Source organism: Frieseomelitta varia, unplaced genomic scaffold (assembly GCF_011392965.1).
Source record: "Frieseomelitta varia isolate USP_RPSP 00005682 unplaced genomic scaffold, Fvar_1.2 scaffold_1011, whole genome shotgun sequence".
Taxonomy (NCBI): Eukaryota; Metazoa; Arthropoda; class Insecta; order Hymenoptera; family Apidae; genus Frieseomelitta; species Frieseomelitta varia.
In genome coordinates, this window is record NW_025108653.1 from 122,745 (window position 1) to 137,867 (window position 15,123).

The following is a 15,123-nucleotide window of genomic DNA, read 5'->3' on the forward strand; positions in this document are numbered from 1 at the left end:
ATTTATCCCCCATCAGGAGGACAACGTGACTAAACGTCGAAGAAAAGAAACACACAAAGATATATAATGATATTAATGATAAAAATATATAATTGTACAGAAAAATTTAGTGCTTTGGTATATTTTGCAATAGGTACAACTAATTCGACAAATGGCAGTTTCCGTAAAAACCAGTCTAAAAATTTCTATTTCTTATCGATAAAATTATTCACTTCCAAAGTTTTAATATCAAGCTATTGCGCTGTATCGTCGTATTGGTTAAATTTAATTAAATTAAATTAAAAGAAGACGTGTAGCCACCCTGTCCGCCTGAATTGAAAAATACAAGTAATTGAAGGGAAAAGAAAAATTACCATTCCCTGTATATACAGCAGCATTCATTGTTGACGTATCTGTATATATAAATGTGTGTGTTCTCTGCTCCCGTGTATTCCTGCTGCGACACAAACGACCACACAAACAGAACGGGAATGCACACCCACCCAGTTCAAATGCGTCATCGGGAACAAGTGCATCGAGGGTGTCTACAGGTGCGACGGCCACCCGGATTGTCCGGATCACAGCGACGAAGATTGCGCTAACGAAACCATTACACACGCCACTCCACCTATCAGTACGCCGTTTTCACCCTCTTCATCTTTTTGTTTCTCTTTCTCTTCATTTTATCATGCACGAAACTCCTTGCTCAATATCGTAGTAACCAAATAGTCATTAGCAGACTGCGGATTTTTATGCAGATTTATATTTCTGGGAATGATACTCTACGTTTGGAGGAAATAGGATTTCGACAGAAAGTTGCAGCTTTCCCTTTTTGACCAAGAGGATTTAACCGAGAGGATTTAACCAACTTTGGACAATTTACATATGTTTGTTTATTCACATTGCGTGTACTTAAAATTTCTTACAATTGTTATTGTTATTTTATGAGTTTCTAGTTATCGTTATGCATTTATAGAAAATTATAGTAATGCATTTACAATATAGAAAAATATATATCTCTCTATTATAATTATATTTCTAAAAATATGAAATTGCATAAGAATTATTGCAAACGTGTAAGAAGTAGTGTCGAAAGAAGTGCCGATAGAACAAGAATGTATAGCTCGGGCAAGATTGCACAAAATCGATTGGTCTTGGAGTTTCGGGCGATAGTGTTATGTGTTTGACGTTGCTGGAAGGAACATTCGACTCGATTTGAATAAATTCTCTCCCCTTTTGTTTATACAAATTCTTCCGCATAATTTGCTTTAATATTAGAACAAAGCAAATTGAGACAGGTTAAGTTGAAGTACTTAATTCTGAAATTTTCGAAACTTTGTTAGAAATTGAATTGTTCCCTTCTTTCTATAGAAGTCTATAAAACGATTATTGTCTCAGATTGTAGAATGAGAAAAAGAAAGCTGTTCGTTTCAATTCATGTGTGTTTTTAAGAGATTGAACGTTTATTAAAACTAACAATAAGTTGTAACTGCGAATCGTTCCTTCCAATCGGACACGACAGTCAGTCAGAGTCTTACGATACATTTCGCTTGTTGTATAACCATCTGCATTCGATTGTACTCGACTCTCCTCCTCGTCCCTCCCCTGTCTGACTGCACGTCAAAGAAACGTGTTTACGAATATACCATGGGGGCTATCCTCTCCACGTAGGCAAAAACCTGGCAGACGCATACTCTCGTTTGCTTAGCACTTGGCAACGGGGATGACGATGCTGGTCGGCCGTGGCTTACTCACCGCTAATTAATTCATTAGCTTGATATAAGCAGCAGTGAAACTGGCTAAGGAGCCACCTTTATTTTTCAGCTTTATTCCCTCCCTCCCTTTCTCTCCCTCTGCCAGCTTTTCGACCCCCAGTCAGTTTCAAAGATCGGTATCCTCGCTATCCTAAACGAGGGACGTTATAACTGCTGGAAATATATAACCAACTGTAAAGTAACAGATTAGTTTGTAACTAACGGGATTGTTACATGGATTTTTTAATTTTTCTTGGAAAAATTTTTTGTTCGGACATAAATTGGATATCAATTTGGATAGATTTGTTTAATTAGAAACATTGGAAGGCTAAGTAATTTTTTGAGCTCAAAGAGATCGTCCAATGTAATTATTATACAGACCATTCTCACTTACTTTTTTGATAAACTTAAATTCCATTTTTTGACTTCTGCAATTCCCTTGTAACAAAGAATTGGAGAAAGTCGCGTGAAATCTGGATTTATCAAAAGAAAAAAACATGAAAAATAATTGGATCACGATCGTTTCTATCGATTTCGAAATGTGCGATGATCAAACTGGACAATTACCGTGAACTGTCCGCGCCATCTGTGGTAAGTTGAGCTAAGAAGATTTGGTGGGGAGTGACCTTGACTGACCAACAGATTCAATCCTAACTATAGAGCATCGTTTTCCTCAGCGTGATTGTTCTCTCTTTCTCTTTTTTTTTTCTTGTTGTTGTTGTTGTTGTGTTTTACAATTTTATACGCTGAAAAGGCTTCTGTCTCGCGTAGCTGGCAATGTGCTTGTGTCTGTGCATGTACGTTCAGGCCAACCATGGCCAGGCTGGGCAACCGAGAGCCCGAGGAAATGCGATCCAAGCAGGGAAATGCGTTGCGACAACGGACAATGCGTTCTGCTTCGACGCAAATGCGACAATATCTTCGACTGCCTCGATGGTAGTGACGAGCGTGGTTGTGGTAAGCTTCCTTCGCCTCCATTTAGGTCACTCGGATCGTTTCCGCATTCCCAATAATCGTTCTTCGTTGAATAAACTATCTCCGATCTTGGCGCCACTCGAACGTAACTGAAATCGTTAACGATGGAAAATTGTCGATACTTTAAACTGTTGTAACCTCGTAAAAGAAAGCTCCCGCCCTTTAAACAATCCACTTGTTTTTAAAGGTCTTGTTTAAAAGCATGGAAGCCTTCACTTTCGCGCTCCTCAAGTTTATTTCTTTTTTTTTAAGGATATTTTCACACCATGTGCAGCTGGTGGGAAAATTTTTTTCGTGACTGGATTCACCATCGGTTTCGAAGGTCGCGACCTCTTAAACCGTATGATTTTCCTTTCGGCGTTTTATCGAGTCTCGAATACGAGAATTAGACGACGAAATGTTAGATTTTCTTAAATTTTATATCCCAAATGATATCAATTTTTCTGAGATAAATTTCAAGATAATTTTGCGCAGAGTGTAAAGCAATTAAAATTAATACCACAAGTTCTCGATCATCGTAATTTTGCCAGTGTACGTCCATCAGAGGGGACTTTCTTAAAATTAAGAAAAGATTGATCCTATATTCTGTATCAATAGAAGTTGGATGTCTTGAAGAAGTGAATCACAAATTAACAACCTGTTATATTTCTAGTAGACGAAGAACACCGTTGAAATCTTAAAGGAATAATTTCAAACGTCTGATACTTGTATTTATACTTGTACCATTTAAATGTCGTGGTATTTCAAAACTAGTATTCCTTATAGCTTGTTCAGAAATAATTCAATTTTGCGCCTCTGAATAGACTGCGGGAGACAATGGGAATTATTTTTTAAAAGACGCTGTCATAATTGATCATCGAGTCGCTCTATATCGAGGATCATGCCCCAAATCGTATCGCGCCCTGATATTTACGATGTATCCCAGAAATACGTAAGCATGCACAGTCAGTTATGTCATGACAGTAATTCGAGCACACTTGTTATTCTTTCATACCTCCGCGGGGAACGCGAGACTCCGAGTGACCCATAATCCCCAGCCAAGATCCCTTTTTACCCGCTGTAGCGCTCATGGTGGCCGCCATGATGAGTGGTCACTAGCAAACCAGCATCCTGGTGATTATGTCAACGGCGCTAAAGTCCCCCAACGACCCCATTGTTGAAGCTTCTTTACCGCTTGTTGTTGAGCTGTTACTTGTGTCACAAGGGGTCTGCACACCTGCCGAATGGAAATGTGCCAGTGGTGAATGCATAGCAGAGATCGAGAGGTGCGACAATGTAACCCACTGTGCTGACGGATCTGACGAGTTTGGATGCGGTAACTATCGGCCATGTGCACAGGGTCAAAAGTGTCCTGGCCACGCCTGGCCTTCTTCCTTTGCGTGACTTGTTAAATGAAAAAGAAAAAAAAAAAAAGGAAAAAAAATCAACCTTTCTCCGAGGGTCATTATTAGTGGTGGACGTTTGAGTCTTGTTCAATCAGTTTCAAGACAATTCGAAGCTTCTTAACGTCGTGGAAATTATCTTAACCGTAGAAACTCTTGTTAACTAACTTCAATGGCACATTTCATGGCACCTACCTAACCAAAACCATTTACCCTGGACCCATTTTTTTTTTTTTTCTATTCTCTGGTTCGTCATTTTATCGGAGAGACATCTTCTGATTAGATCTTAACTAACATCGCATTCCCTCATTGAGTAATATACCTGTGACGCTGTGAAAGTCAACCTTACGCCGTATTCACGATGCAAGTAGACGTTTTGGCGAATTTTCATGTAGATTGTACGTTTCAAGTGTGCGATGCTGTGTGCATGCTTTTGCATGGGAACTAATAATGGAGCATGTAATTTCCATGCATGTGATAGCACTTCATCTGGTGGTTGGCGACCAGTTTTTATTGCCTGAAACGTATGCTGGTCGATTTATAACCCATTCGTTGTTTGTAAAATGTCAATTCATTCTGCTTCATCCTTGAAACTACTTCTCAGTCTGAACTATCGTATGTGTGGGGTCGTAATTTATGAAACGCTCTGTGCATTCTTGAATCTGAAAACTCAAAATTCACTTCTCGATGTATGAAACGATCTTTGAAACGACCTGTACAAACAACGTGTTCTGAAATTAGGCAAGGGCTCAAAAACAGAATATAGGGCCTTTGCTATCCTCAAAATTCACTTCTTGAGCTTTGAAACGACTTGTACATATGCATTCTGAAAACGAATACAAAGTTTGAGACCCCGGTGTTTCTTTCGGACGCTGTAATCAGGTTAGATTAAATTCAGAGTTAATATCTAACAATTATGAAACGTCTTGTACAACGAAAGGGTTAGAGAACCGAATATACTCCTCGGGATTTTATCGGAGATGTACGTGAGTATTTTTTCCATTCCTCAACCAATGGATCAACGTGCACGCAAAGGACGCCAAAGGCAAGGCTGGTAACGGAGTTCTGTGCCCTTTTTGGAAATTTTCAATTGATCATCTTGTTACTTACAATTAAATTTCTTTTTAAATGTAATTCATTTAAAAAGAAAGAAAAAATGATAGTATCAACAGATGGTAACTACAAACGGGCACACGAACTCTGTTGGTAAGGTCATTTTTCTCCCTCTAATTGCGCTCAATTGCACGAGAAACGCGCTCTAATGGAAGCCTGATCCGTCTTTTTTTTTTGGGGATCGTGTAGTAAACGAATGTCCAGCTGGAATGTTTCGATGCAACGATGGATTGTGCGTGGACAGTAAGAAACGTTGTGATGGTCGACGGCACTGTTTGGATGGCTCGGACGAGATCAATTGCCGTACGATCGTCACAGTCTTTTGTTTATCTATCTCTACGTTTCTCTTTATCTGTCGATCAAGGCTGATTCGCATTGCAAGCTACACTGTGTATCCATGGAGTATCGATCCTTCATGATCGACAGTCGATAATAGATGAGCTCACGGTATTCCCCTGGACCAGTCAGTGGTTCTCATCCGAAGATTAAAAATCGAGTTTTAACTGATATATTAATGATCGATTCATTTTTCATTGGAATAAATATATAAATTATAAATTGTAAATAAATCACAAGTTATAACATAGTAATATAATTATGATATTACTATTATAATACTATAGTATATTGTACTATATTATTAGTATTAATACCATAATATATTATATTGTAGTATAGCTATAACGATAGTATTATAATTCTGCTAATATAAAAATTGCAAATATTTAACTACAATGTGAAGAAAAATTTCATGTTTACATTATATAGAGTGAAGAATTTTAACATACAGAAGAAGAATTTTTCTCAGACTTAATTTATAGTTAGAGTGAGAAACTGCGAACCACTGGCATGACCCATCTGCGCCCTATTTTTCATAATGCAAGGAACATAGTTTGTGCAGAGGAGCTGCTCTCCTCATTTTTTTCTTGCAACCTCGTTTTTTGCCAATTTATATTTAGGCAACGAAGTACGCACCAACGCCACTGGTATGGTATCAGAAAAACGAGAGCAACTGTTTTAACTCGGAAAAAAAGAAGACTCGTCCGTACAATAGGACCGCAATTAAACAATCACGTCCATCGATCGCGGTGTCCAGCTTGTAATGCAGATCAAGCAATCTTCGAAATCGGTTTCTTTTTTTTTTTTTTTTTCTAATTTCATTCACTCATCTCTTTCTTTGTCTTTTCAATCTTCCCGCCTTTCGGCGCTAAGCCCACGAAATCGCATCTTGATGAATTATTCCGCGGTTCGATCTCGACGTTTTCCGGGAGAACGCCTCGCATGAAGGATAATTCCTGAGGAAAAAGATATGGTGCCTCGAAGCTTTTCTTTAAAACACACGTCTAACGCTAGCCGTTCCTTCTTTTTCAGCTACATCCCGTCCTCTGCTAGTGTCAAGTTTATAGGGCACTCTCCTCGACGTCCACGTACGCAGAATGATTCCTCATCAAGAATCTATGAATTCCGAAGATGTAAAGTGTATTTTTATTGCTGTTACAATTCGAGGTTTTCTAGGATAAGCTGTGTCTTAAAGGACATTGACCAAGCCACTTATGACAATTTTAGTAAACTTTCTGAATGCAAGAAGCTTCTCTCATACGAACCCTTATTTTCAACAACTGACTCTTATTTTCGTCAGAATAGAATGTCTATTGGCAGACGATCTCTTAATCTTGAATTTAATTTCATTCATTTCAATTTATAAAATGTCAGTTTAATCTTATCTTACTTCCGCCGGATACATACACGAACGAAACAAGCCACAAACTTCTCAATCTTAAAACCGTTTTCCTTTTGGAAGGACACAGCTCGCGCCTAACCTCGAACTGTAACAAATTCTCCCGGTGTCTCCTACGAGATCATCCGAGAACAATCAGATCAAATAACTAGAAACAGATCGAAGAACGGTTACAATGAAACCCGATTGTAGGGAGAGAATGGTTGATTCGTCGGATGAATGCTCGAGGAAATAAGCCGGTGCGTGAAAAACGGAGGCGGAAGCCATCGAATGGAAATCGATGCGTACGGAGGATCTCGGGGAGGGGAAAGCCTCTCTATCTTTTTGCCTGGTCGCGCGTCGGTCTTCAAGACGGCAATTAAGAAGCTGTAACTAATGCCGGCTCGCTCTTGTCTGGCCTTGTGGAGCCGTTAATCTCGTTTTCCACGTTCCTATCGACCGTATCACACGGCGGGCGTTGACTGCTTGAATCCCGACGCAGTGGCCAGAGCCTCGTCATCGAGGATGAAGAGGCGATCAGTTGAGGCTATAGAAGTTACGAATTTATTACAGATATTTGTACGTTTCGTGACATGTAAATAAGAGAGCGGGAAACTTAGAACAGCAACGAATCTGCAGGCGATGTAAAAATTTTATTATCTACGATAAACACTGAGTATTAAAAATAAGAAGCAGCCTAAGATTTTTGAACGAGAGTATAGATGACAAAATGAAATTGGCACTTTAAGGTTTTTTTAAGAAAATTGGTTTTGAAAATTTATGAAGTACACTTGAAATTTTGCTAATTTAATTGACACGAGGATGTTCTACGTGCAAAAATGGTTGAAGAATGTATAATAACGTTTTTCCATTCAAGATCTCGTTAAATGCATCTCGTGAAACAATTTTATTGTATATTTTTTGCTTATTTTTCCACGTAGAATCATCCAGTTCCCAGTTGTACCATATAAACTGGTTCAATCTGTATAATCAGTGAGACTCTCGACGAATTTTCGTATAGAAAGAAAAAGTTAAGTTACGCAGGTTGTTAACGACGGTGCAGTTTGATTTTTGCATGAAGGCGAGCAAAAATAAGACCTTTGTTTTGAAGAAAATTAAACTTGAAAATGATTCTCAGTGATTCAGCAATTCTTTTCTTCGCTTCTTCATAGCACAATTCTTTTTCGAAATTAATTTCTTTCTTCCTACTGCCTCTTTTGAATATTATTCGAACAATTCTGGTAAATTAGCACTGATAATTAAAACTGTGTTTAATTAATTCACAAATTAAATTAATTTTTTATATTGAAATTAAAATTGAAACGGAAAATTAAATGTACAAACGGCGATAATTGAGAGATTCGTAAATTATTTTTTATGAACGTGAAAGCGTCGAAAGATTGAGAACCACTGTGGCAGCCACGCTGAAAGCACGCACTCGCCACCGATTTTCAAGTCATTTTTCTTAAGAATGGGAACTCGGGCGAAAAAAAAAAAATGCATCGCACATTTTTCCATGAACGATCGCCTCGTTAACTTACCCTGCAAAATTTAAATAAATCCCACAGGAGAGCCATTCGAATCTCCAACGTTACAATGTGACATTCAACTAGAAATTAGTTAGTTCTGTTAGTTAAAACGACGAAAGTTAATTCTTATTAAATTTCTTTCCCCTGTAACATTCGTTAGAAACAAATAATATGAGAAACTCAGTTACAAGTAATTTAGTTCTTTCGTGTGTGATCACGTGATCTTCTGTAGCCTCGTGTAATTAACAATTATCGACGTATCTTTACATGTTTCAGCTCTCTTGAATATCGTTCTAATTATATATTCTAATCGATACTTTGAAAATGCAATTGGTTACTTTTATGTAAAGAAAATTATCTCTATCCTGTTGCTCGAATTTTTCTATTTGTCTCTCACTTTCTTTTCTCTTTCTCTCTCTCTCTCTCTCATACACACTGGTTGTTTCATTTTTTCCCTTTCGGTCTTCTCTTTGAGCACAGGCTGCCTGACCTTAAATATGTACATACCTCTTCCACCCTCTGATTGTAATATTATATATAGTATATATATGTATATATATATTTATATTCAAACTTATCTTTATATATATTTTTTTTCCATTCTGATATATTTATATTAGATTATAAAGATCTTGCACAGCGCACGTACACAGGATCCTAGGATCGATAAATTCCCAAAACCGGATGATACTTTTGTATTCCTACATACACTGGTAAACGCTTGACGAAGAAACTGTTTTTCAAATTAAACTGAATTATTTTTTCGATTAATAACTGAACTGGATGATCCTCCAGTTAATTCATTATTTATTGAATGCTTCTAAGCTTAGCAGTCTTCAGTAATTTTTAATAACTAGCAACAATCCAATTTCCTTGATAATTCTCTAGTTACTCTAATTATCTTATTACCTAACTAATTATTTCTAATTATTCGTAGAATGCAGGGCGGGGCGGATTAAATTAGATTAAACGAATGTTAAATCCTTGAAGAATTTCTCTTCCCCGAAGTAAAATTTGGTAATACAAATTCATTTGAATAGTTCAATAGATGAAGCAATTATTTTCTATAACTGAGCTTATTAATTTTCTACAATTAAGTTTCTATTAATTTTCTAGTTCTCATGTAATTCGGGAAACAGTTGGAGGGAAACTTTTGATTGATACCAGTGTATGTGCTCCTTTCTATTTCTCTGTATCTCTATCTATCTATCTCTCTTTCTCTCTCTCTTTCTCACTCTATCTATCTATCTTTTACTTAACTATATGGTACACCATAGCCTTAGATTTACGAGGCATCGCCTTTTGCCTAGATCTTTCTGTTTGATACCGTTTAAACGTTCCTGTAGCTTTGGAAAGTACATTACACACACTTTGGCTCCCTAGGGAGAACGTAGTTCACGGAGTTATCGTGCTGCATAGTAGAATTTCCCTACTTACCACTCTTCCAATATACGCACATCCATGGAGTACCAATGGAGAACTTGCTCTTGGTACCGTTTGCCGATTATCGAATCGATTCTCGCATGATTAACGACAATGATAAGGATAACAAATTTCTGATTTTTCTATGAAATTATTAGATAAGGTTGGATTTTAGGTTTTTCTGTAAAGCCCAATCTTGATAATTTCCATGATAAATTTACTATTAATTACGTATTCAATATTAAGGGCCATTATTAACAATTTATCATAACGTTGAAAACACTTTAAATTTATAAGAGGTAAAAGTTAGGTAAAGTTAAGTTAGCTCAACGATATTGTTAATTATTAGTCCTATATTCACGAGGAAGATATTTATTATGATATTATTATCAATCTGTACTATTATCTGTATTCAACATTAACTATTAATTATTGAGAGCCAAGCAATATATCATAATATTATAAATACTTCTTCAAATTATAGTATCTAGCCAATCATTAATTTAAATTAATTAAAGAGAAAGGAATCAATCAATTGATTAAACAATAAATACTAAATAATTTATCATAGTACTACAAATACGTCTTTAAGAATACTGAGTCTATTAAAATCCTAACTTAAAAAAAAAAAGAAAAACCGTTCAGAAGCAGAGAAAAAGGAAATAACCACGAACTTGGAAGATCCATTGGTACTCCAGTCGATTCTATAAATTATTATCTCTAAACAAAAAACCTGATGTACGTGGTCACGACACCATAGAGAGTTCCCTCCATGGGATCAGTGTACATGTGCGCTCCTTAACACGTCGCATGACAACCGGCAGTGTGCACGTTGTTTGTTTGACGGTTTTATCTTTGTCGGTATCTCGACTGGGACAGTCTATCAAGTTAATTACCATGGACCACTTATTCGACCTTTGCTCTCTCAATTCCACTGGAGCTGTGAAAAACCAATCAAATGGTTATCTATCTTTCAATCAGTCCAGTCGAGAGCTTCTCTCTTTCAGTCGCTTTCGGAATAATTTGTATATAGCGTTACGAAGGTCTATGGGGGTCTATGGTTCCAGGGGAAGCGAGCACACTGTCTTTATCTTTTCTTTTTCCTTTCTCTTTGTCTGTTTCTTTCACAGTTTCTTTCTGGATATCTCGGAAGGAGAACCATCTTTTCCCGCGTTGACTGTCACTCGTTTTTTCAGAGTGTCCCGATGGCCAGCTACCGTGCGACAATGGGATCTGCATCATGAAGAACTTCTTCTGCGACAACAATGTCGATTGCCTCGATGGTAGCGACGAACGCGGCTGTAGTAAGGATTTCAGACAATTTCCAACCGGTTTTCAAAGCTAGAGATCTCGAGGCTTTTCAGTTCCACTCTGTGGAGATCCTTTTATTTTCTCAAACTGTTACCAAGTTACAAACTGTTCTAAAAACTGTATGAAAGAGTCTCGAAACTTACAAACCCTTGAAACAATCCATTTCCTGATCCACATTTAACACTAATCCCCGAACATTTCCAATCCATTTCTAATCTTTGAATTAAATGAACAACAAATATTCAAATTGCTATTGATATAGAGTCCTAAAATAAATAATAAATATCCTATTAATAATAAATAAAAATATAATGTTCATTGCTTTGTGGGAACGAATAATAAATTGTTGCAAATTCCACAGACAACGTTGTGACACCACCAGCAGGATGTCGGGCTGACGAGTTCACGTGTCGCGATGGAACGTGCATCCCGCAATCGGCTGTCTGTGATCGACGACCAGATTGTCCTCACGAAGATGACGAGGCGAACTGTCTGCAAGGTAGGCCCGCAACGTGTTTCTAAGACAGCTTTAAGATGCTGAAGGGAAAGAGGCTAGGCAGGAACACGTGTGCATCGGCTGAAACGTGTCCTAAATGTAGGGAGACCTAGTCTGGCCCAAACTTGGTGGGAAAGGCTGCAGAGACCAGCTGTGCCTAATGTTCATCCCGATGAAATTCCGACTGGTTCCTTTAGAAACATATTGAGAGATTTAGGATTCGAATTTGTTGCTCTGATTGAAAAGTTTGTGTTCTCGTTGTGTTCTCGTAATGATAGATTATAGACACTTCATTGTTTTCATTCTAAGTAGGATAATCACGCAATCTGGGTAACCAAGTTTAATTAAACTTAAATGAAATTTGCAAAGTTTCAGCTGTTAAATGTTGCAATTTGATTTGATTTCGCAATTTGATTTCGGGAATCAGTCATTGGAATTTTAATACTTCAGTCTATTGGAAGGAGAAATTTATATCCCATCAGTATAACTGTTTTCTACCCACTTATGGAACCCGCAATCTATCAGAAATATGTTTCCTAAGGGTCAGTTAAGTTTCGCAAGGATCTCTAATGTCTGACCATAACGTGGCCGTTTCCACTATCTGTATATAAGCTCTATTCGGTCTTGCACACTTGATCCAGTAGATCACGCAATGCACCAGGTGCACACGCAGTGTTTGGCCGTGACACCGTGTCCACCGCCTGCTAGAGGCAACCAATTTTGCCGCACTGAATTTGTACGTGCACCGATTCAATTGCAAATGGCCTAAATTGTATACCAGACTGATAGAGGATCAAACAAAATCACACTCTCAACGTTGTACAGTATGAATTGTATGTTGTTACTAAGTGTTAACTATGTACTACAGTATTAACTAGTATGGTATTAATATAGTGTAGTATTAATATTACATTAAGTGCTTATACTATGCACTAATATATGTACAATAGTATATAATACTAGTATGAGTACTACAGTAACTAACTACTTATAGTATTATATACTGTAGTACTTACTATAGTATTAATGTACTATATTAATTAGTTATACTACAAACTACAATATTAATTAATATCAATGTAATATTAACTACATTAACCATTATATTATACTAGCATTACGAATTGCTATTAGCATCAATTAGTATTAACTGTGTTTACACTATATGGTCAACTATTCTAATTACAAAGGTATCTTCTATCAGTTTGAGGGTACACGATAAATCACACGCTAACTTGTAAAACAAGATAACTTGTAAAACAGTCGATCAGACGATGACTGCCTCTTCCTACAGAGGTAGAGGAGACCAGAATCGCAGTAGTAAGTAGTCGCAGGGTTAAAAGTTCCACGACAATGGCGAATGATCGGTTAAAGAAACGAATGGAAGAGTGAAAAGGTGAAAAGGTGGTCTCAGATTCGGTTACTTCTAGGTAGAACTACCCTGGTGGGGCTAACCCACGTGAACCAAGCTAGCAAGGATTACAATACGGATTATCAGGCGCCGACTAACCTAAGCACTCCGAGGAGTTGTGCCCCGGATGATTTTGTTTGTGCTGATGGCACTTGCATCCCTGAAACTCACCACTGCGACCATTTCTACGATTGCCGCGACTTTACCGACGAACAGTATTGCTTCGGTTAGATCACTGGGCAGGCCTTGATCATCTGTTGGTGTCCAATCCTTTTAAACTCTGAACCCTTTCACTCTAATTTCTTTCTTTCTTACTTACTTCTTCGTTTAATCGAACGGTACACATGTAATATATTTTCTAACGTTTTTTTAATTTTAATCTGTCACTTTAGTTTTTGGATGAAAGATCCTGGGAAGAATTCACGCGCATGATTTTCACGCAGAGGCAATTGAGCAGGAAACAAATTGATTTACTCAGTTATAATAATTGAATTACACGAAAGTTCAAGCAATAACTGAATCACTTGAAAACTTGAAGGATTGAATATCCTTTTAAATTAAATTTGCCAAAAGCCTTGACGATCCTTGGAGAACCTTAATCAAGAGAATATCACTTATCCAAAAACTATGTGCCACCTAATCTACTGGCAGACATGATTTAATTTGAAATTTATCAGCGCATCGTCTGTTTTTTGTATGATCCGACTTTTAAGTGATTGTTTTGCGTTGATCCTAACTAGAACTTCATTCGAACCCTGGACACGTCACAGATTTTCTAGACTCTGCATTTTCTTTCAGTCTGTGTTAGCAGCCGAATAGGTGTGTAGGTTGTTCGAGTAGAGAGACTTGAGTGAATTCTACTCAATGTCAGTCACACGTGCAACGCATCCCTGTGTGTGTAAATTTATTTAGTGCATCCGTTGCCTGATTTATGGTACGAAGCTAGTTGTAGATCGCATGAGACACAGTTGACTTTTTTTTCGTTTTAATTTATTAGAATAAAAGAGGCGCAAATACTTGAAATGATCGATGGTAGATTACGTTCTGTGTGTCGTAGAATAGTTACAACATAGTTTCTGATTCCACGGTGTTTCATTAACGAGCTCACACGGAAAGATGTAACATTGGGAGGCTTAATCCCCTGATCTGCGTGAGCTTTACACTCTGCTAATTTAATTTGTTTTCCCAATTGAAAATTAAGATATTGGAATTATAATGGATCACTGGAATTGTAATTGAAATTAAAAATTAAATTAAAACAAAAGTTGAAAATTGAGAACTAAATAAATAATTGAGTTGAAAGTAAGAATTGAAAGTTAAGTTAAGATTAAAATTGAAATTCCAACCAAACGTTGAGTATTATCTCATTTATTCTAATCACCGGAAGAAAAGACATTTTGTCATCTGATCAGGATGATTAAAACATCCCACCATTTTTCTCTGTATACACGTACATTTACATATATCAACATATTTTCTGTCTGTTCTTAGCGTTTTTTAGGTACTGTGGTGATCCATGCTCTTTTTTCATTCTTTAGACCGTTATTTGAAACAGTAATAGATCCTTTTTGTGCCTCGTTCAAGTTTTTTAACGATTCAGACGATCGTGTTTCTTCAAGAGAGAATCGTCGATTCTGTTTGTTACAATATATCAACGTGTTTGTAGGCTGTGGCAAGGATCAGTTCCAATGCATGAATGGAGATTGCATCAGGGCTGATCAACAGTGCAACGGTTTCATCGACTGTGCTGATGGATCTGACGAAGATTGTAGTAAGATTTCACATTCACGTTCATGGTTACAAATAAGATTAGGGAAGGAAGCTAAAGTACAAATTTTTGCAACAACTATTAAATATATTAAAACAAAATTCATTCGGTTGTAATTTAAGTTATTTAATTGTTGTTTATTTCTTTAATTATTTAATTACAACGAATCCTATATTTATTGGGCCAGAGAAAAATGATAAACCCATCAGACCTGCATTTTGCAGTGAAGATTAAATAAAATTAAATAGAATTAAATTATAATTGAA

General features: G+C 37.0%; 1 protein-coding gene across 22 annotated transcripts in view; it reads left to right on the plus strand.

Moving 5' to 3' along the window:
- Positions 1-15,123, plus strand: part of LOC122533726 (basement membrane-specific heparan sulfate proteoglycan core protein) — a 112,524-nt gene that overhangs the window by 81,671 nt on the left and 15,730 nt on the right. For 11 of the 22 annotated variants that reach the window (XM_043665398.1, XM_043663759.1, XM_043664343.1 and 8 more), the window contains 7 exons: positions 464-613; positions 2,541-2,690; positions 3,913-4,023; positions 5,393-5,506; positions 11,068-11,175; positions 11,544-11,681; positions 14,756-14,860. In XM_043665398.1, the coding sequence (XP_043521333.1) occupies positions 464-613; positions 2,541-2,690; positions 3,913-4,023; positions 5,393-5,506; positions 11,068-11,175; positions 11,544-11,681; positions 14,756-14,860 (876 nt within the window). The remainder of the gene's footprint in view (positions 1-463; positions 614-2,540; positions 2,691-3,912; positions 4,024-5,392; positions 5,507-11,067; positions 11,176-11,543; positions 11,682-14,755; positions 14,861-15,123) is intronic. The other 11 variants (XM_043664181.1, XM_043664672.1, XM_043665007.1 and 8 more) reach the window with 6 other exon arrangements.